The sequence below is a fragment of the Sturnira hondurensis genome, unplaced genomic scaffold (genome assembly GCF_014824575.4).
Source record: "Sturnira hondurensis isolate 20B ecotype Veracruz unplaced genomic scaffold, ASM1482457v3 Scaffold0006413, whole genome shotgun sequence".
Lineage (NCBI taxonomy): Eukaryota > Metazoa > Chordata > Mammalia > Chiroptera > Phyllostomidae > Sturnira > Sturnira hondurensis.
The window spans coordinates 52,762,463-52,784,842 of NW_028079044.1; the positions used below are offsets into that span (position 1 = coordinate 52,762,463).

At 66.4% G+C, this 22,380-nt stretch overlaps 1 protein-coding gene across 6 annotated transcripts in view; it reads right to left on the reverse strand.

Moving 5' to 3' along the window:
- Nucleotides 1–22,380, reverse strand: part of TSNARE1 (t-SNARE domain containing 1) — a 68,536-nt gene that overhangs the window by 26,219 nt on the left and 19,937 nt on the right. For 4 of the 6 annotated variants that reach the window (XM_037048631.1, XM_037048628.1, XM_037048629.1 and 1 more), the window contains exons 3-10: nucleotides 20,215–20,292; nucleotides 19,392–19,461; nucleotides 15,325–15,415; nucleotides 13,909–13,983; nucleotides 13,410–13,469; nucleotides 10,235–10,390; nucleotides 6,535–6,607; nucleotides 3,079–3,161 (exon numbers count right to left, since the gene is read on the reverse strand). In XM_037048631.1, the coding sequence (XP_036904526.1) occupies nucleotides 3,079–3,161; nucleotides 6,535–6,607; nucleotides 10,235–10,390; nucleotides 13,410–13,469; nucleotides 13,909–13,983; nucleotides 15,325–15,415; nucleotides 19,392–19,461; nucleotides 20,215–20,292 (686 nt within the window). The remainder of the gene's footprint in view (nucleotides 1–3,078; nucleotides 3,162–6,534; nucleotides 6,608–10,234; nucleotides 10,391–13,409; nucleotides 13,470–13,908; nucleotides 13,984–15,324; nucleotides 15,416–19,391; nucleotides 19,462–20,214; nucleotides 20,293–22,380) is intronic. The other 2 variants (XM_037048632.1, XM_037048634.1) reach the window with 2 other exon arrangements.

Sequence of the window (22,380 nt, forward strand, 5' to 3'; positions counted from 1 at the left end):
GGGCCAGTCACTGCAGCAGCAGGTTCTGCTGGGCCGTGAGCGCGCTCTGCCGCTGGACCCGGAGGAGAGCAGGGCGCCCTGCCACACGTGGGCGTCCAGTAGCTGCTGCTCGAACTCCAAGGCCTCGGCCACCACGGGCCTCCAGGAACATGGCTGCTGCCAGGGCCAAGGCGGGGGAGGCAGGCATGGAAGGTGAGGAGATGGGAGCAGAGAAGGCTCCTTGGAGGTCCATGGGGTTGGGTCCGGGCAGGCTCAGCCCCTCTGGAGTCCGCGGAGGCGGCCACAGGCAGCTGGAGGCCTGGTCCTCCTCGTGGGCTAGCGGAGGGAGACAGGAGATGGGACACTGCACCAGGCCCTCCGCACACGCACTGCTCGGGGGTCGCAGCAACCCCGGGGGTGGCGGCGGCACCCCCTCCAGGAGGCCAAGACTCAGAGGGCGAAAGGCTCACTCTGCTCACGCTGAGGCTGGACCAAAGCCTGGCCACTCCGAAGCCTGCGGGCAGCCACCGTGTCACCCCACGTGTCCATCCACCTGTCCGTAATCTGTCCACCATCCTGTCCACCTGTCTGCACGTGCTCACCCACTTGCCTGCTCATCTACCTGTCATCCACCACTCAGTCACCTATCTTTCCTTCGCCTGCCCATGCCCGTCCTTTCTCCCGCCTCCCTTACCCTCACCCACACGGCCGTCCAGTTCCCCCCACCCCCCACCCCCATCCACCCATTCGCTCATTGTTCAACCACCATCCTCAGTGCTCCCATCCACCCACCCATCCACCCACTCACCCACCCACCTGGGTGTCCCTCTCCAATCCTTCAGTCTGTCCACCCATCCATCTGCCCATCCAGGCACCCATCTGCCTGTTTGGGCACCTACCCACCAAGTGGGTGCCCCAGGAGGACAGGGGTGCATGGAAGCAGAGCTCCCAGGGCAGCAGGAAAAGCCCCGGTCACGGAGCCCTGCAGACTGGGCTCCAACACCACCCCTGCTGCTGGGGGGCTGGGGGCCGAGGGACACCCCACTCCTCTGCAAGCTCAAAGCCCTCGTCCAAGGGAGAAGGGCCTGGCTGCAGGGCCCTAATTCTTCAGGTGCCCTGGTGGGAGGAGGCTGTGAACGTCCCTGGGGAGCCTGCTAGGCCGGGGTGCAGGGCTGGGGGATCCTGCCTTGCTAACCCCGCCCGGCGTGCCTCCTGGAGGGGGCGGGAGGGGAGGACATCACCAGGGGGCAGCTCATCTCCTCTGCAGTGCAGGGCTCCTGCTGGACTTGGACGTGGGGCCCTGACGGCCTCATCCTGGGAACAGGGACAGGGCTGTGAGCCTGAAGAGGTGTCCTCGGACACAGGTGGCTGTCTGTGCTGCTGCCACCACCACCACCTGCTCCTGCTCGCGTCTCCTCTCCGCTCTGAGGTCCAGACATGTCTCCCTCGCCGCATCTCCCTCCCCGTCCAGGAGCGGAGCCCTCCGGCCGGTGGCCCTGATGCCATGCAGGGAGCCATCCTGCCAATGCAGCAGCGCCCCGCTCCCACCCCCCCACACCCCCGCCAATGCTCCCTGGCAGTCAGGGCCCTGGCAGGAGCCACACAAGGAGAGGTCCCATCAGAGAGGTCAGACCCTGGGCTGCCGATGGGGCCGCCTCGCCTGCCGGGTGCAGCCTGCACCTTCCACTCTGGGAGGCCCTGAAGGACCAGGCTGGGGGAGGAGTCTGGGCTGGAGGCCGTGGGCACGGGCTGGGGCCCACGCACCCCTAGCCCTGCCTCTGCCACACCCTGAAGGCAGGACCGTGCCCATCAGCTTCCTCTTCTGGTGCAGCGCTCACCAGCTGTCCTCTGCAGCAGCCACTTGCACCCCCTGACTTCTGAGTCTGAAGGCCGTTGACAGGAAACGGGGGGCAACAGCGGGTGCCGTGTCCCCCTCCCGCACCACACTCTCAAAGAGCCTGCTGTGGCCCCACAGGCCAGAGGCAGGGAGGTGTGGGAACGGAGGGAGCACAGCAGTGCAAGAGGGCGCTCTCTCCACCTCTGGGAGCTCCGCCCCGCTGCGCCCCCGCTGGGATCCAGGACACCACCCCTTCCCTCCCCACCCAAGGCAGCCAGAACCCCCTTTCCAAGAAGAGCTCTGACTCCCTGAAGCCTGCACAGCTCGAGCGCATCGTCAGCCCCCCTCCCCCCTCATATGGGTCCAGCACCCTGCCCAGCTTGTCCACACTCTGGCCTGAGGTGTTCTGAGCCCACCTGGACAGCCCCCTCCCCCCACCTTTGTGCACACTGTCCCCAGCTGCCAGGACAAGCACGCACTCTCCCAGAAAGCCCTGCCTGTCCCGGCTGCTGTGGGGCCCTTTCATCCCTGGACCCGACGTCCACCCTCCCTGCCCCTAGACACACACCCCTCCAGGGGCCCAGCGCTGTACATCGGGGCCCAGCAAGGAGCAGGGCCCAACAGCAGCGGAGGGGCCGGCGGAGGACAGCTGCTGGGCCCCCCCCAACAGGAAAGGGCCGAGCGGCACCGGGCGGTCAGCCCCCGAGGCTGCCTTGGCCGGGTCTGAGGGGCCAGAACAACGTTACACATTGTCACATGCTCTGAGCCAGACCCCTTGTCCCAAGCGAAGTGCTGCCGTTCCCAGGGTGGGCCTGGTTGGGGGCAGACCCGCAGCGGGGGCAGCAAAGGCCTGCACCTTCAGGAAGCCAGCACTCCCAGAACCAGCTTGCCCCTCTGAGGAAAAGGGAGCAGCTTTCTGCAGGAACAGTTCAACCAGCACGCGGGGCCCCTGGGGAGACCACCCCCAGGCAGGTGCTGCTCTGCTTGCCACGCACTCCTCACCCTGCAGCTTCCGCTGGGCCAGCTGGGCGGAGGCCGGGCCGGCTCCCGTTCACTGGGCGGGGCACCCAGAGGAGGCGGAAAACCACCCTGGAGGCTAAGACCCCTCCACCTCTTCCTCCCCCTCCCCCACACCAGTCCTTCTGGGCTCAGAAAAGACCCTCTGGGTGTGCCCCTCTCGGGAGGGGCCAGGGCCTGGACCTTCTGGGGACAGGGCATGAGAGGGGGCCAAGGGCCACAGGCTTTACCCCTCAGTGACTTACTTGATGCCTGCTGGCCCCAGCTAGGAGCTCGCTGGTGGCTTCTGTGTGTAAGGACGCAGCCTCAAGGCTGGCTTCAATGCTATCTGTAAATCAAGACAATGAGACCAATTACTGAGTGGGGCTGAGGGTGGGGTGCGGGAGGGGAGTGGCCAGCACCGCCCCCTCCAAGGCCACGGAGGTCCAGGTGAGGAGTCCCGCCTCCCCAGAGTCAGAGCTGGCAGAGACGCACCAGGTGGCCTGCCTAGTGCAGGTGGCAACTGGCCCCGGCCACCAGGACGAGGGCCTGGCGGTGGCCCTCGGGGTAGGGCAGCCCACTCAGGAAAGGGTGGGAGCCAGCTGTTAGGGTTCTGCACCCTTGGGTGGTCCCGCTGCCGGCCAGGCCTCAGCCTCTGAACCAGTGTGGCCCTGCCCCGAGCGTCTGACAGAGCCGCCACGGCCGGTCTTGAACACGCTCCACAGCGACCCTGGGCGTCCAGGTGCCAACCAGGAGTGCACACCCTGGTCACCAGCCAAGAGCTGCGACCTGGGAGACCTCAGCCTGCACACGTCAGACAGAGCCCCACCGCAGGCCAGCTCCCTGGTGCCCTCCTCCTGAGCCCTAGGGCTGCCAGGTGGGCAGGTGCAGTGCCCGCAGGTCCCGTGACAGTCTGGTGCCTCACTGGCCCCAGGCCACTGCTTTCAGGCCTCTGGCAGGTCCCAGGTCGGCCGGGGCAGCCCCGCAGGGACACGGACCACCCCCAACATGGCCCAGTCTGGGCACAGGGGAGTGCCTGAGCACCGAGGCCACACCAGTGTCCCACTGCCAGCCCCTCCCGGGCCCCCAAGATGCCACCCCGCCCTGCAGCACCCCAAAGCCGGTTCTGGCTCTGCCTACTGGAGGCCCTGCCCCATGGCTGACGCCAGCCCACGGATGCAGAGCAACCCAGTCATGTGCGCCCCGCCCCCGGTCCGGGCTGCGCGGGCCAGCCCCCTCGAAGCTCTGCGGGAGGCGCGCGCGCGCCCGTGTGTCCCCAGGAGGCAGAGTTCTGCTGTCCCCTCCGAGGTCCTCCAGAGGGAGCTGGTCCTGCTTCTGGCTTCGTCCCCAAAGTTTCTTCCCTGGAACTTTGTCTTCCAGGGAGCTCGGCTGCGAGGAGGAGGTGCAGCCACCAGGTGCGAACAGACAGCAGTGAGGGTGGTCCCGACTGAGGGGACACTCAGAGGCAGTCTTGAGGAGGACAGGGCAGGAGGCGGCAGCAGGAGGGCGCCCAAGGCAGCCGTGTGAGGCAGGGAATGTCCAGCCAAGTGTCCCAGTCCTTCCTCATCAGGCACAGAAACTTCCAGCAAAGGTGGGCCCTGGAGGTGGGCCCCTGGGCTCGGGGGTCGGTGAGCGTGCCCTGTGCTCTGGGAGTCACCCTGGCCTGGTCGGGGCCTGAGAGACCCCCAAGAGCCCCAGAAGGAGTGCAGGAAGGAGACTATCACCTTGACCCTCTCTGTGCTCGGGACAGGTGTGAGGTGGGGGCGGGAGGGGCCACGCTGGGCCAGGGAGGGTGGAAACAGCCCCGCTGCCCAGGCCAGGTGTGGGTCCTGGGTCTTGGGAGGCCTCTGGCTGCACGACATCATGGTGAAACAAGCCCAGAAGGACACAAGCTCGGGACCAGAATGAACCTGACGTTGACCCCAAGCCCCTTCGCTGCCAAGAGGAGCAGGTGCAGCCCTGCCCGAGCCTGCCCACCCACCTGGAGGCAGAGAGGGTTGAGCGAGTCGCAGCCCATGGCCTCACACCTCCTGAGGGCCCTGCTCTCGTGGCCAAGCACTGGAGATGCCAGCTGTAGGGAGGACCCACATACTGGGCAGGGGCTGGCGGGCCGGGTCCTCGCCTGGAAGGACCGCGGCTGAGGAGGTCTCGGCCACCATGCACACTATGGGCATGAGGATGAGGCCCGGTGCAGGCGGGCGCTCCGCCAGCTTCCTGCCACTTGTGCTCGAGGTTGCCCAGGCCCCGCCGCCAGCCAGCAGCCCAGCACGTTCTCCACCCACAGGATCCAGCTCCTCACTCGGTGCTTCCAGGTGGGTGGGCCTCGCAGCACCCGGACGGCAGCAGGTGGTGGCACGTCACCCACTGCACCAGCACCTCCATCTCCTAGTTGGGCTTGCGGGTCTCGGTGCGAGGGTGGGGGCCTGGCCTCGGGGCTGCACAGCCCTGCCCAGACAGCAAGGCTGCCGTGGCCGGCTCGGGGTTGCGGCTCCGCTGGCAGGTGGCCTTGCCACTGCTGGGCCCTGGAAAGGCACCAGAGGCTGAGGGCAGGTAGAGGCCGCAGCCAGCCAGGGTGCAGCTGTGGCAGGCGGTGGAGGGCACAGCACCACCAGGCCATGGCCCCAGCCCCCACCTGGCACAACTGTAACACCACATCAGCATAGGGCAGGGCCCCAGGGTCACAGAGTCTCCAGTCCCGGTGTCCACCCGTCCCTGGGCCCTGGCCACAGTTGCCGCAGGTCAGCACTCACTGCCCTCTGCCCTTCCCAAGTCCAGAGACCATCCCTCAGATCTGCCTGACACTGGGACTGGGTGGCCACATGGGTGGCATCTGCGTGTCCATCCGGAGTGGACACACCACTCAGCAAACCCACTGTCCCAGCCGGCCAGAGGCAGAAATGGCTGCAACCACACACTGAGACCCGCAGGGGGAGTGTCTGGGAGGACACAGAGATGGGGCAGGCCCTGTGCAGAGGGCACCGGAGGGCAGCCAGGGCCCAGCTGGCTGTCCAGGCCCTGCTCACAGCACAGGCTCAAAAGGAGCAGGGACTGTGGCCCAGGGCAGCATGGCTGGCCCACTCCATTCACCCCTCCCGGGGGCGGAGGCGGGGGCTCCTGCACAGCCCAGGGCTCCCAGGGCGGCATCGGCAGGGCCAGGAGCAGGTGCAGAGGAGGGTGGGCGAGCCCCCGCATCCTGCCTGGGGGCTATGTTGGCTCACAGCCTTTGGCACCGGGGGCAGCACCCGAAAACACCACCGGAGTGCCCAGAGGGGCTGGACAGGCCAGGCTGGGTGGGGCTGAGGCCCCCGTGGGAAGAGAGTTGAAAACAGCAGGGAAATTGGCCCTCCCGGCACAGCTGTTCCCCACCACATCCCTGGTCCAACACGTGGCCACCAGCAGCAGAGCCAAGGCCCTGCAGCGGCTCCAGCTTGATGTCCCCTACTTGCCCCGCAGGGCACCGCTGAGGCACAGCCCTCCCCAGTCTGCAGAGTCCTGGGGTGAGGAAGGCCTAGGGTGGGGGGTGTGGAGGCTGCCTTCCTGCACGAGTCTCCCTGCCCTGGCCCTCCTAGGAGTGGGAGGCTTGGGGAGCTAGGGGGTGAGGTGGCCAGCACTCAGGCCTCCAGGACCCACCCTGGGCCTTGCTCATCCAGGAGGCGGCCCCACCCACCCCCAGGGAGAGTGTTGGAGGGTGGGGAGCAGGGGCGTGGGCAGCGGGTACCCACCAACAGCCTCTCCTTGCTCTGACACCATGGAGGCCAAGTCCTTGACGATCTGGCTCACGTCCAGCAGGTCGCTCTATGGGAACAAGACGGCGGTCCTCAGGTGCCTGGGGGCTGCGGGGGCTGTGGCCAAGGGCACAGCCGTCAGGGAGGGGGAGAGCCAACAACCAGAGATAGTCCGAGGTCATGCCCGGGGTCACCCTGTGAGTCAGAGACAGGGCTGAGATCTGAACTTTGCCTTTGGACCCCAGTGCCAACCCCAACTCTCCATGGACTGGGGGCCTCAAGCTCCCCACTGGGTACCCAGGAGCTGGGTCGGCTCCCAGAGGGTCACAGTCCTGTGTGGGTCCTGGGCCCCTGGATCATCCTGCAGCCCCATCCTCAGGGGAGAAGAGGCTGTGTGCCCGTCCGCCCTGAAGACACCCCCCACCTGTCCTCGACCACGGCCCCTTGACTGGCGAGTCCTAACCCTCTCCTCTGTGCAGCCGGCACCACACACAGGCCACCGCCAGGTGCCACTCAGGACTCCTGGGGCTGGAAGGGGTGAGTAGACGGGTGGGTGGGTGGGCGGACGGATGGATGCTGGACCTTAACCCCACTGCTGCCCCAACACCGAGTGGCCCCATGAATAGCTGGTGAAGCGTAAAGAGCAGAGCCTGGACCAGGGCACCCCCGCCCCACCTGCTGTGCCACCCCGGCATCTCCCGTGCTGCCCGGCTCCATCTCCCTCCACCTGCCGGCAGAGCGGCACTGACGGCCGTGAGAACCACGTGAGAACCGCGCCGCACCACTCACTCGGGCAGGCCCTTCCCCAGCCCCGCCCTGACTTTGCGGCTCATTCTGGAGCCTGGGCTGATGTCCACAGGGTCACTTCACCCCACGCAAAATGTTACAGGGAAACTCATTTTCTTTTTAGGAGTGTTCTGGGAAACGAAGCAATTAGCGTGATCTTAAACGGACACACACTATCAATTGTAATTCAATTACTGAGCTTCACTCTGCCGGACTGGNCGGCAGAGCGGCACTGACGGCCGTGAGAACCGCGTGAGAACCGCGGCCGCACCACTCACTCAGGCAGGCCCTTCCCCAGCCCCGCCCTGACTTTGCGGCTCATTCTGGAGCCTGGGCTGATGTCCACAGGGTCACTTCACCCCACGCAAAATGTTACAGGGAAACTCATTTTCTTTTTAGGAGTGTTCTGGGAAACGAAGCAATTAGCGTGATCTTAAACGGACACACACTATCAATTGTAATTCAATTACTGAGCTTCACTCTGCCGGACTGGGGCCCTCGGTTGGGAAGGTGGTGGCCAGGGTGGGGCCCCCAGGCGCGGGCTCTGGGGCTGCAGCAGATGGGTGAGTGCAGCATCGCACACCCTGCGGTGACAGAGGCCCCTCCCACCAGGCAGCCTCCGTCTGGCAGTGCCATGGGCAAGTACACCAGCCAGCACCCCAGCCCGTAGGGAGCCGAGCGGAGGGACAGCTGAGGGGCTCTGAGGTGCTCTCCCGAGGACGCGCAGCGCTCACACCTGAGGCTGATGGACCTGACTCAGGTCGCAGCTGCCAGACTCTGCCCCTCTGGGTCACCTGGGTGGCCGCTCCTAGGAGGTCATGCAGCACAGCCCAGGCACGGTCCGGTCCACCTGTGGGCACCACAGCCCGTCCAGAGGCCGGGCCTCAGCGCCAATGCTCAGCCAGCATCCTGGGTGCCCACTGTCCAGAGCAGTGCTGACCCAGTAGCCTGGGGCGGCCCAAACGCAGTGCAGTGGCCCAACCTGGCTCCTGTCCTGGGCCTCAGGAAAGGCCCCCTCAGGGGCCAAGGTGACCTTCCAAACAGCAGCAGACTCGCGCTGATGGCAGCCCCCAACTCCCAGCAGGACGGTCTGGCACAAGCAGCAGGGGGCAGGCTCACAGAAGGGCAGGGCCCAGGAAGGGACACAGACAGGCGGTCTCACTACTAGCAGGGGGCCACACAGTGTGGGAGCATCTGGGGTGGCAATATACACAAGTGTCCCTCCGGTCACCTCTGGACGCCTAGGGGCCAGGCCTCAACTCCTGACGAGGCCACTGAGGACCAGTGGTGGGGCCTGAGTCCCAGGCATGCCTGCAGGGTGCCCAGAGGTCTGGGTCCTGCCAGGTCACGGGTGGGAACCCGGCTCCAGTCAGGGTCCTGCCTCAGCCCCAGCCTGAGCTCTGGGCCAGGCTGGCCAGGGCCCTGCAGGGATGGGCCTGTGCAGGGGGCCGAGTGCCGGGCATGGGCCTGAAGCGTGGGCAGCGAGGGTAAGGGGCAAGGCTGAGACACCTCTGCTCAGCGGATGTTGGGACCATGCTGCTGTTTTCCCGACTGCCTGCAACACCAGCGCTCGCTAGGAGACCCCCCCGAACCTGCTCTGCCTCCATCACGGGCACCATGGTGTGACAACCTCACAAGGGACGTGACAACGGGGGGTCGGAAATGGTGCTGTGTCTTCCATATCTCAAACCCCCTCCTCATAACCAGGGTCTCGGCAACCACCCACCTACTGAAGCATCAGTTCCATCACTGGACAGCCACACTCCGTATGTCAGTTTTTACTCCGTGTTCGCGCAGTGAGACACGAGCCCAACCAACCGCCAGGTGCTGTGCCTGCACGCCACCACCTACGGGAGGAATCAGCCCCAAGGCCTGCCAGGTAGCCATGGCAACAGCAGCTGGTGCTCTGAGCTCTGCACCTGGAGGTCAGGTGAGATGGGCAGGAGCAGCCTGGTGCAGACCCAGTTGGAGGTGGACAGCTGACTCTGGTCCCAGCTCCACGGGCCAGACCAGTGCCTGGCAAGCGAGCGGCATGGCTGCCCTCTCCTGCCCCAGTGAGAGAGGCCCTGCCCTGGCCCACCCTGCACAGCGGGAGAGCAGCCTCAGCGGGCGAAGTCACCGCCGAGAGGACGGAGCTGGCACTCCCACTACCACGTGGTGACCTCAGTGACCCCCTATATCCTCACCAGCTGGGACAGAGGCCAGCCAAGGGGCCAGTGTCGGAGCACCACAGCCGGGCCGGCCCTGCTCCCGCATCAAACAGCCTGGCCTGGGGCACAGCTCAGCCCACACACGACACGGCCTTCGGGTGTCAGGGACACGGCAGTGACAGACAGGCTCTGCCTCCACGGCCTCTGTCCGTGCGGACAAAGGTGGACAATGCGACAGGGAGTCCAACCGCACGCTAGGCCAGGGGACTGAACTCATGCTGTGCGGCACAGGCCCCAAGCCCCTCCCAGCCCAGGACGGAGGACACACTGCCCGCAAGCTAGGCCCCCGGCAGGGCAGGGCCAGGCTCCAGGGTGGCTGCGGTGGGGCAGCACACACAGGCTGGGGGACAGAGCTGCCACCGCTCGGCCACCCACTGACCAGTGGTGGGTGTGTAAGCAGCCTCTGCACATAACTTAATCAGCAGCCCAGACACCTCCTCACACCCATCGGTCCCCCGTGTCTTGCACCCACTCCCAGCCTCAGATCCGCCAGCAAGAGGGGCGGCCTGTCTCCCACTGGGGTTAGATGGGGTGTGGGGGTGGGGCTTGTGGGGGGGCTTGAGGGGCGGGGCCCAAGGTGGGCATCTCCAGGGCAGCACTGGCCCAGCTGATCCTGGAGAGCTGGGTCACCACAGCAGGGGGTGGGGGAGCACACACACACACACACACACACACACACACACGTGCATACGGGCACTCACCTCAATCTGCAAGACGGCCTCCTCATGCAGCCGCGTGGCCTCCCAGTCCTCCTCGGTGACCTCAAGGCATGGCGCCTGCTCCTGGCCCTGCCACGCACAGCCGTCCCCGTGACAGAGCTTCTCGTTGGCCGGCTCCGCAAAAGGGGCCTGGGGGCTCTGCTGACGACAGACAGGCCAGCTGCCCTGCTGTGCCTCACGGCCCCCAGGCCTGGTCACATCTCCCACCCAGGCTAGCAGCCCGAAGCCCCACCTCGAGGCCAGCGTCAGCTCACAGTGCCAGGAGCCCCCAGAGTCTGTGTGCTCCCCACCCCAAGCCCGCTAGCCCCCTGGCCAGGGAAGAGCAGGCCTGGGCTCTGCGGCCACAGGGGTGGCAAGCCTGCTGCTCAGGGGACATCCCCACTGGGCCCTGGGTGCTGGGCTGCTGTAAACGGTGGGCAAGGATCAGGGCAGGACCTGGGGGTCGCCCCAGGCCTGGCTGCAGGGGGAGCAGCAGGATCCACAGCCCAGCTGCAGCCAGGGCCACACAGGAGACCCCACAGAACCATCTCCATGTCCCCAGCCCTCTAGGGTGACTCCGGGGCCCCACAAAGCCCAAGAGCACGTGTCTCATGAGTGGCAGTTCCAGGACCGCACCTGTGCTCCGGCAGACCCCACCCCCATGGGTCCGGCCACAGCCACAGGCCCCCCAGGAGAACACAATTCCAAGGCTCGAGTCCTCCCCAGCATGTGTGTAGGGGCCATGACGGCCTGCCCCGTACCGGGGGTGGGGAAGAGCAACGGACACACTGAGCTGGGCACAGGGACCAAGGAACCCGCCGGCGGGCACTGGGAACCCTCTGGAAAACACCGGAACGTCCCAACAACCCCTGCAGGAGGCCCTGGCAACGAAGGGAGCCCAGCACCAGGGCCGGGACAAGGCATGACGCAAGCAGCGTCTTCTGTGACCATGCCCACAGCTCCACAGGTGGTCACGCCGCCCACGGTCAGTGATAGGGTGGCTGATAGGGCCCAGGAAGGGCGGGGGCGGAAAAGCCACGCTAGCCTGGACCCTCCCCCTGCATATATGGCACCGTGGGTGGGACCTCCTCCCCATTAAGCAGAGGCCTTTAAATAAACAAAATGGTAAATAAATGCATGTGAAATTAAAGATCTGAAAAACCCACTGACAAGCACTCCTCCGCCGGGTGGCAGTTAACACCCAGGTGTGGGCAGGCGGAAGTGAGCCGAGTGGGTCCTGGTGGTTGGGTGGGGGCCCGAGGGGCGGCAGTTCCCAGCCCCTTCCAAAGCTGCAGCCCGGCCCCACCGGCAGCTCCGGGCGCAGCCTCCAGGCCTCAGCGTCCTCACCTGCAGGCTGGGATCTGGACCTTCACCCCAAGGCCAAGGCTGCGGTGCAGATGAGGGGTGACTGGAACCCCACAAGCCCACCCTGCTGCACAAGGACAGCCAGGCCACCCTCCCCAGCATCCCGTGATGAGAGACAGGGCAGGAAGAGGTGGTGGAGCCACCTGACCCGGCCGCAGCCCTCCCCTCCCGAGAGGACCAGAAAGCGCCCCTTTATCCTCCTCACAAAGGCCCAGTTTGGGTCCACCACCAGCGGTTCGCTGGCACTGCCCGGGGGCCGGCGCAGGGGCCGCCCTGTGATGCTCGTCCAGCTCAGAGGCACCCACAAAGGCGGCTTTCTCCTCCCTCCAGGCCAGGGCTGGGGCCCATCCTGACACGCAGGGGGGAGACCCGCGGCCCAACGCGACTCGGCAGAGGGGCCGGGCGGTGAGCGCTTTCCCGTGAGAAAGGCGAAGCCCCACCCCAGGAAGCAGGCCACCTCCGCCAACCCTGGGCTCTGCGGGGGGCAGGGGGGGCATCCACCACCCCAGGGCGGAGGGCAGGGGTCAGGGCACTGGCCAGTCACACACTGGAGAAACAGCCTCTGTCCAGCAGGTCACCAGTCTCTCCAAGCAGCCATGGCTCCACTTGCTATCCGATGGAAGTTTCTGCATCCTTGTCAGAGCCCAGGCAGCCAGAACTGGCGTGCCCATGGCAGTGACCATGCCCCCGCCCCATATGGGAGAGATCTGCTGGGCACAGGAGCTCTCCTGGGTGGGGGCTGGGCAGGAAACTTTCAGCTGCCCAGGGGGTGAGGTGCCTCTGCACTGCTGCACAGGCGCCCGGGACCCGGCCGGGGCTGCAGCCGCCACGGCCAAGACGGCCCACTCCAGACAGGCGGTGGCCCCCGGCACGGGCTCAGAGGACGGCACAGGCCTCAGGCACTGCAGCTCCTTCCAGGACCCCAACCCTGCAGACAGCAGCCTTGGGTGGGGTCCTCGCACAGCTGAGGCCCCCCACTTGGAAGGGGGCAGTGGTCCCGTGGTTGTTCGCAGCCTGCGCGGCCCTCTGAAACCGTCCCACCTTCCGCACTTTCTCCCAAACACAGCTGGCCACTCTCTCCTCTGGGAACACAGCTTCCATGGCCCAGGGGGCACCGTGCTGACATGCGCATCTGGGGGCTGCCGTGAGGGGCAGAGGGCTGCCCCTCAGGGTGGCACACAGGCACAACTGCAGGCCACGGGGCAGGCCCGGAACCCGGTGAGCGGGCGCTGCTGCACCCCACACGTGCGGCAGCCGCCTTCTCTGCGGCACTACGGGCGCCTTCCCACCGCCCACTGCCACCCTTGGTTCTCGGCGGAAGTCAGATCGAGTCTTACTGCTCCTTTTGAAATCACGCGACAGTATTATCAGGCTTCCATTAGCCCTGAGGGTTTTATCTTCACCTTTCTTATCCAAAACGTTGTGATGATGTGAGTACAGGTGGTTTTTAAGAGACAGGATAAATGTATCCTATTTGTCACAAAGGTTCTTCCCTCCTCGACTTGAAGCACATGGCCAGTGCTGGGGACTCTCAGCCATCGCCTCCCCCAGTGGCTTCCCACCAATCCCCCACCCTTGTTCCCCCCAGGGCTCTAACCAGACTCCTCTGGGGGTCCCACAGCCTCCACTCACAGGGGGGCTGTGCTCCAGGGGGCCAGCAAGCCCAGAGGCCAAGGTCGAGCGTCCACTCTTCCCAAGACCCTCTGTCTATGCAGATACCCCGCCCGTAGCCCCTCCTGCTCGTCCCCAGGGCACCAGGGGGACTATGTGCTGCCCCTCACGCCCCCAGCCCACTGTAAGTCCCCACACCCACCTGCTGTCTGCCACCCCACTGCGTGGCGGGAAGCAGGGCTCGGTACCTTTCTGCGATTTTCTGTCGGCACCGGCACAGAAGAGGCAGGAAGCAGAAGAGAGACGGTCAGACGGATGGGAAGCAACACACGGCCTCGCCCCATGGAATGTGGCGCCCAGGGCCCTCGGGAAAGCTGGGCGCCTGGCTGGGCCCTGCCAACCCCGGGGAGACAGTCCGGTCCTGGCACCGAAGTCCCCGGGTCTGTTTCCTTGGCCATCAGAGGGCGTGACCCCTAGCTCCCGCCTACTGGGGGGCTGCCATGCAAACATGTGGGTGGCACCAGAGGCCACCATCCTCCCCTGCACACACCCTGGGGCCCCAGCAGCGCCGCAGCTGCCCCACACCCACAAGGCTGGGCCTCCCTCGGCTGTGGGGGACGGGGCAGTATCAGCCCAACCCAGGAAGCAGGCACCAGAGTGCGTGCCCGAGGGGGCCAGGCCTGCCACCGCCGGCGCCTCACCCTCTGCACCACTCCATAGCGCTGAATGGCCTCCGAGAGCTGAGTCCTCGGGCAGTCTAGCTGCAGACGCCCCTGCTGCAGAGAGAGCGGCTGAAACGGGGGCGAGGCCTGCGCCTGCACCGCACCCCGCCTCCAGGGCCTCGGCCCCCCACTGTGCCCCCGGCAGCGTCTGCGCCAGGCCGGTCCCCACCTGCCATCACTGCCATCCCTCAAACGCTGACACGGGCTCCGCCACAGAGCCCGAGTCACTGCAGACGCCACCACCACCCCACCCACACGGTCCCCTACCCTGACCATGGAGCCAGCCAGCGCTGCTGTGACCGGCACCACCGCCTGGTCCCCAAAACAACCCGCACCCGAGAGGAGCCTGATGACCCTCTTGGGCAGCTGAGGAGACCTAGCCCCGACTCGACGTGGCCCCCTCATGGCCACACCCCCCAGGGCCCACACACCTCACCACTCAAGGCCACTGCTCCCGGGACCCCAACCATGCAACCAACCTGCCCACCACCCCCAGCCCTGGCACGCAGCCTCTGCCCTCCCACCGGAGCCAGCCTGTCTTGCTCACCCAGCGCCTGGGCGCCCAGGACGCTGCCTGGCCCAGAGCAGGCACTCCAGACATACCGCCACACGCAGGAGCGGACAAGGCAGCCCTGGAGCCTCGCATCGCCCACTCTGCTGGGCCAGGGCCACCCCAGGCCGCCAGAGCCTGGCCCTCCCCGCCCTCACACAGCAGCGGCACAGACGAAGCCACGCTGGCCTCAGTGCCCTGGGACGAAGACCAACTACAGGAATTCCCGGTGCCCTCCTGCCCTGAGCCTCCCACCTCTCCCCGGACAATCTGACCGCTCCCCAGACCCTGTGTCCCCAGCCTGGGGGGCTTCCGTGTAGCTCCAACATGCACTTGGCCCCTCACCACCACACACGGACCACCACGCACACCAGCCAGACCGGCTTCCCAACAGGGCCTTTCTGAGGCACCGGGTGGTGCCCGCACCTCGCATCCCTGCTGTGCCTGGGGGCGGGGCCCCTCGGACCTCAAAGTGGGTATGCTGGCAGTACCATCACAGCGCTGAGGACCGGGGCCCTGATCATAGGCGACTGCCCACTGGGGCTCCGGGGCCTCTGACCACCAGCAGCATGTGGCCAGTGNGACCACCACGCACACCAGCCAGACCGGCTTCCCAACAGGGCCTTTCTGAGGCACCGGGTGGCGCCCGCACCTCCTGGTCCCTGCTGCAGCCGCGCCTGCGGCTCCTTGCCCGGGCAGCCAGGCTCAGAGGCTGGGGAGACCCTCCTCCTAGTCACTGCATGCACCCCAGGCCCGTCTGAGCACCACGCTCACGCGTATTGGCCCTGGCCACCACCCCACCACCGGTCTTCACTCCCCACCCCCTCGAGGCCGGGGGGACATACCCGGGAGCAGCCTTGAAGCAGCTCCGACATCTGCTTCACGGCGCCGGCGCCGACAGCCACAGTGCGGTTGGTCTCCTGCTGCACCGTGTGCCTGCGGCGAGCAGGGCAGCAGATGAGGCAGGGTCCTCCCTCCCGGACACGCGGTTTGGAACTCTGGGTGACCTGGAGGGGTCTGGGGAGACCAGCCCTCGCCTGCGTGCAGCGGACCACGACCCCTTAGATGGAGCCCCGCCAGGGGCCAACCCAGCCCTCAGGCCTCCTGCCGGCACCAGGCAAGGGAAAAACTGCCTGCTCTGCACCCCCATGCGGAGCACGCAGCCGGCAAGGCTGGCGCCCCTCAGGGCCTCCACACCCAAGTCCAGGCATCTGAGCAGGGCAAGCAGGGCGCTCACCCAGGGGGACACAGGCAGGATGGAAGGGGACCGGAGCTGGCCTGAGATGGCGGTGGGCAAAGCCTGGTCCGTCGGCGCGCAACCCCTCATGGGCCACACGGCTCCTGGGAGCCCCTGGGGCAGCACAGCTGAGAGGACCTGAAGTGCCCATCCCACGAGAGGGGCGGGGTGGGCAAGACGGAACGGGATGGGGGAGCCGAGGTCGGGAGAGAGAAGGGAGGGGCTGGGCAGGGCAAAGCCCAAGCGGAGGGCACACCGTAGGAGGGCGTAGGGCTGGGAGGTGCAGCGAGCCCGCCCCTGCTGGGGTATCTGCCCTTTGGGGTACCAGGCAGTAGCACGCTCAGCTCTGATACTACTCCCACGGCAACGCAGACCCCCACCAGCAGAGGAGGCGGTGTGGTCCCCACCGGTGCAGACATGTGCAGGGAGCGGGGTCCCTGGAGGCCAAGCCGGCACGGACCTCAGCCTGGATGGATGCTGTGGCCAGGCTCCCCGCCAGCCCCTCCATGGTCTGACTGTCCCAGGGGCTCCCAGATGCCAAGGGGCACCGTGAGGCCCAGGACTCCTGCTGGAAGGGCTGGGCCGCCCAGAGCCCTGGGGCGGGGCACCTGAGGGCCAGCACAGGGGCACCTTCTCCGTCAGCCCTGCCTGCCACCAAGGCCAGCTGACGAGATCCCAGGGCCCAGCCGCAGCCGGGCCCCAGCATCCCTGCTGTGCCTGGGGGCGGGGCCCCTCGGACCTCAAAGTGGGTATGCTGGCAGTACCATCACAGCGCTGAGGACCGGGGCCCTGATCATAGGCGACTGCCCACTGGGGCTCCGGGGCCTCTGACCACCAGCAGCATGTGGCCAGTGCCCCCAGGACCCAGACACGCAGTCCAGCAGCTGCCACAGGGCCCAACTGGGGAGAGACCGCCAATGGAGCAACCTGGGCCAGTCGGGTGGCCTGTGCAGGGGGCCTGGCAGGTCCCCGAGCTGCGCTGATGGGACAGCTGCCGCGTGTGGAGGCCCGCAGGCTCCGCCCCAGAGGCAGTGACAGGAAAGGGCTGTCCTCGCCTGGGGCTGGAGCCGCCTTCCCTGCTCAGCCTTCCCGAAGCCCGGCCTTCGCTGCTCTGAGGAAGCGGCAGCGGCGGAGAGGGTATGCGGTTTTCACGCCCTTACTTGGCAGAATGAAAAAGCTGGCAACTCCCAGTGTGGAGAAAAAAGAGCTGGCAACCAACCGAACATTCATCTCCAGTCGTTTAAAAAACACTCACAGCCCAGGACGCGCACCAACTGCACCACGGAATGGGGTCACAGCAGCTGGGGAGGCAACAGCACCCTGGTGAGGGGCCGCCCTGCTGGGGGCCAGGCGCAGATGGGGGGCAGGAAGGGGCTAAAGGTGGAATTTCTGGACATGCAGGCTGAGACACATGGGAGTGGGACTGTGGGGGGCGCTGCCTCGGGGACCCTGGGTCCCTGCGGGCCGAGCCCGTGTCGGGGACCACCCAGGGGACAGGTCTGCCCCCCAGACCCGCGTCTGTGACATCATCCTTCCGCCAGCCAGACAAGGCGGCCCAGGAGACCCGAGAGGGCCGGGGCCTGACAACGTCGCCTGCCTGACCCACACAGCCCAGACGCAGGCTGCTGGCGACAGTCCCGGGAGCTCTGCTCTCAGCACCGGGCATGAGAGCCCAGCCCGGCCTCGGCACTGGGCCAGGAGGCTTCCCCTGCACCCCCACCTCCGGAGCCTTGACTCCAGTGCGTGCTGAGGGGCCAGCATGTTACCCAAGTAAGCCCAGGTCTGCAAAGCGCGTGCGGTTTGAGAAGAGGCCACCGGGAACACCTGGAACACCTGTGGGTCCCAACATTGTAACGAGCACATCACTTTCCTAATCAGAAAGCAACGCACGCTTCGAGAAAAGGAAGCAAAAATAAAAACCAGAATCACACGTGAAATCTGCAAAAGGCCCTCTGCTGCCTCGAGCTCTGGACCCCCGGACTCGGCAGGGCTAGTCCCAGCCTGCGGGGGGGAGATGGACGGATGATGGGGGGGGGAGATGGATGATGGGGGGGTGGGCGGACGGGTGACCGAGTGAGGGGACAGGCCTGTCCATTCAGAGAGCTCTAGCCTTAGCCACACATCCAACTCCTCTTAGGGCCTCAGTGTTTTCATCTTGAAAGTGGGAATAACTCTGCCTGCCCCCCTCCAGGTCACTGGCAGGATTCGAGGGGCTGAGGGTGGGGGTGGGCCCCAACAAGGAAGCAGTGGGGCTTCCAGACGCCACCAGAACCGCACACCCCAGAGCACGAGGGGTCAAGGGGGAGACAGGCCCAGGAACGCCTGGCCGAGAACTCGGTGCAGCAGGGCACCGGGCACTTCCCAGACCACAAGGCTCCTGCTGGGGGCCACAGGGCCAGTCGGCAGTCACGGCAGTCAGGCATCTACTGTGCCCTGGCAGGAAAAGGGGCCGGGCACAGAACCACATCGACAAGCACTGGTCCCCTGGGGGCTCTAGCCCGTGGGGTGGGCAGTCGGATGCTTGTTACCCACAGGACGGCCAAGGGCCACCAACGGCTCCCTTTCCCACGGCCAAGGTTGGGGCAAGGGGCGTTGGGGTGGGTCTAGCAGAGCCACGGGCTGCACGGTCTCTTTCCACCAAGGGCACCTGTGGGCCCCCAGATTGGTTGGGGGGCAAGGCTGGGCAACAGTGGAGGAGACAGGGAAGGTCCTGGGGTCCGGGCATCACGCTCACAGCAACCCCACGCCGCGCACGGGGCCCAGCGCAGCCCCAGCTCCCCAGGCTCGGAACCCAGTGGCACTGGAGCCTGCTCAGGCTCAGGATGGGGGCTGCCTGGGAGAGGGACCAAGACGCCCCTGACAGACGTCGGCACCAGGAAGGGACACAGAGGTCTCGGCTGCAGCCCGCACCCTTCAGAGTCCGTCTGGTCCCCCACCCCCCACCCCAGCTCCAAGAAGCAGCATGGACAGCCAGGACCCCCTAGCTAGGAGGTGACCAAGAGGACGGGGCCTAGATGCAGCCTCAGGCCCAGGGGGGCCTGAACACGAAGCTGCCCCCGCTCTGTGCCAGCCTGGGAGGCTGGCTTCCTGCAGAGGTCCCCCTTCTCTGCCAGGGGACCCGGGCAGCCTTTCTGTCGGCGGCCAACCCTCTGACCAGCAGCCTCCTGGGCCCGACCCAGGGTGGCCTCTGGTGACCCCAAGGGGACCACCTAGGGGAATACCCCAGGGAGGGGAGGAGTCAGCCCCAAAGTACCACTCCGCCCATCCACGCCCTGAGTCCTGCCATGCGAAGGGGACACCTGGCTCCTACCCTGCACCCCCAGGTGTGCTCGCAAGGGCATGGACCCCGCCACGGGGTGCTGGTACAAGGCACAGCTGGTGGGAAAAGAGTGTGCATGTGGATGCAAGGCTGGCCACATGAGTGTACGCCTGGGTGTGGGGCATCTACATGGGCACTGCAGGCACCGCTGGCTCCCATGCTGGGGGCATGCTGCGCCCCTGGGCCCATGCGCAAGCCCAGCCTCAGGCTCCAGGTGGCAGCCAGTGGGCCCTCAGGTGCGTGGGGCACGCACAGTCAAGATGGCTGCCAGACGGGGAGTGGGCAGGTGGCACACAGGCGGGCGGAGGGCACAGCCGTGCACACCGCCACGAGCACTGCACCCGGCACTCACTCACAGGCTGTCCCGCAGCTCCTGAGTATCACTCGATGTCCCCAGGCACTGGAGGCCCTGCTCCAAGGAGCTCACTGCAGAGAGGAGGAGGCAGGTGTCAGGAGCTGCAGCCCCTCCACCCAGTGGTGCCCAGACTCAGGGTGTGTGCCCCCGCCCAGCGGGGGCAGGCCAGGGGCCATCTGTATGGTTGTGGCCCTGCCAGGACCCCAGGGGTGGCACAGCATGGCCACACAGGGTCGGTCACACAGGGCCCAAGGGCTCCTTTGCACCTGCCTCCGTGGGCCCTGCCCCCCACTTGGGGGCCCTCCCCTCCCCTCCCCATCTCCTGGTCAGCACTCTCACTGCCCCGGCCAACCTCAGGGCTCTGGGGCAAACACCCACCCTCACCCACGAGGCACGATCAACGCCCTTTGCCCATGTGTCCCAAGTCTGCAGGGGCTGGCCTGGCAGACTGCAACACTCACCCCCAGCCCCAGCCTCAGTGACCAGCAAGCCGCCAGTCCTGACGGCCTGAGAAAGGCCCTGCCCCTCTCCCTCCCGGGGCGGGGGTCCTCCAGACCACACCAGCAGGATGGGGGCGGGGTGAGGGGGCGGAGCTGAGGGGGGGAGCCAGTGTACAGGAGCAGGAGCAGCACTGGGGGGGGGGCAGCTAGGAAACACTGACCTGCTGGACCCCCGTCCTGGGCCGCCTGAGCCTGGGCCGCAGGGCAGCGTGGTCGGGGTTGGGGAGACCACGGGCACCAGCACCACCGGGTCCTGTCGACCCTGAGGGACGCCTTGGCGGCCCAGGGCAGCCGGGTCAGGACGGGGCCGCGGCTCAGACTCACCACTGGAGTTGATGTGGAAGACACTGGCTGAGGTCTCCTGGAACAGCTCCTGCAGGTCCCTTGGATCCACCCGGGTGGCTGCAGGGAGACAGGGAGGGGAGGCCACAGTGGCCGTGTGTCCACAGGACGGTTCTGGAGCTGAGAGGCCACAGTCACCCCCTCCCCAGCCGCCCCTTGGGCAGGGCAGAGCGTCACAGGTGGAGACGGGGTCCAAGGCCGGGCAGCGGGGGCTGTGCACCTGGGCAGGCCCACGTGGGGCCCGCTCGATAGACACGAGAGTGCAGGTCGCCGCACAGGCGCGCTGACCTGGCATGAAGCGGACACGGCCCACGCCCTCAGAGACGACGAGGTGTGTGCCACCAAGGAGCCAGCACTGACAGCGTGACGGAGCCTCGAACAGCATCCGTCGGCAGGGACCCTGAACGGCACGGTGCCATCGGGGGCTGCGGGGGGCTCTGGGGCTGCAGGGGTGCCCCTCCAGGGAGATGTCAGGCCCGGTCCCTGGCCAGCAGGCAGAGGCTGAGCCCCCGAGGCCGAGCCCTGGCCGCTGCCTGCAGATCACCAAGCACCCAGGACATGGAACGCAGCCTCGGAGGGCCACACCTCAGCAGCTGCATCCGTGCTGGGGCCAAGGCTACTGTGGAGGTGCCCTACAGGATTCTCAGAACAAGCCTGGAGGAGGCCAAAGGTGCCCGCAAGGGTGTGAACTGCCTCTGGAACGAAGTTTAACTCTCTTCAAAGGAAAGCAATCAAACCAGCGCAAATACTACAAAACTCACAATTACACCTCACCGGACATATGAAAAAGTGGGGCGAGTGACCCCTAACCTTGACCACGAGGAAAACCAATCAACAGAAAACCCGGCCACAAGGACACAGAGAGGACGGAGCTCGCCGGGAGGAGGAGCGTTGGCAGAAGTTTCGAGCCCAAGTCACAACAGGCAGAGAGGGACGTGCCCGCCCAGTGAGACCACAGAGCGCCCACGGAGCTTCCGAGAGACAGAGGAGGGCGCGTGGAGGGGACCCGAGGGCTTGGGTGGGCAGCAGACTGGGCGCGAGAAGGAAGCACGGAGAGCTCGCGGACGAGGCCCGGGCACCAAACGGAAACAGAGGGCAGGAGGGCGCAGAGCCTCGGGCGGGTCCCAGCAGCCCACTCACACAGGCAGGGCGCGGAAGCCGGGCCAGCAGAGTTTCGAGGACCGTGGGCCTGAAGCCCCGTGGCGACTGTACGCTGAGAGTTCCCAGAATTTCAGCAAGTCCCAGCACTCACTCATTAAAAAGAAACCGCCAGGGGCACAACAGAGTTGAAACTGCAGAACCCGTGACACAAAGGAACTTCAGGGGGGCCCAGAGCCAGCGACACTCCCCGGCTGAGCAACGGCAGAGCCCCTCGGAGCAAAGGCGGTGTGGCGCCGCCTCCTAAAAGTGCAGGGAGAGAGCAAGACTCTTGGCTGGGAGCCTGCACCCGGCAGAAATGGCCTCTGTCTCCTTCCTAAGGGACCCCAGTGTCATCGGAGGGATGGCTGAGTGTGTGAGCGGCGTCGTGCTGTTCCTGACGTGGTCAAGGCGTGCGGGCTCCAGCGGGAGGCAGGGGCTGCGGGGCTGCCAGGTACACGCGCCATGACAGCCCATCTGCAGGGAGGCCGTGGACAGCTGAGGACGCCACACACGGCAGAGGCGCTGGGGGCGCGAACAGACGCGCAAACACCAGGAGAGAGGGAGGGAAGGGAGCACAGGGACGCGCAGAGAGGGGGCGTCGAGGCAGGAGGCTCAAACCTAGAAACAGTGGCATCCACCCTCGGGACTAATGGTCTGAAAGCGAGTCACCCAACACTCCACAGGTGGCCAACAGCGCCGGTGCCGTGTGCAGGCTGCAGACCGTCTTCACCGTCCCCAACGTCCTGGCCGGCGGACCGCTGTAAGCAGAGAAGGTCAGGAGCAAACTCCACCGCACAGGGAACATGGGAAGTCCACTTCACGTGTGAAATCAGACAGCGCCCATCAGTGAAGGACCAGGAAACGCATCGTGGTGCCGGAACGAGAGACAGCAGGGTGGCTGCACCGGCATCAGAGAAAGAACGTGAACCACGCCCGTGACGGCGGAGAGAGAGGACACCATCACTCTGCTAATGGGTCGGGACGACAAACGCCCCTAAACATGCGCAC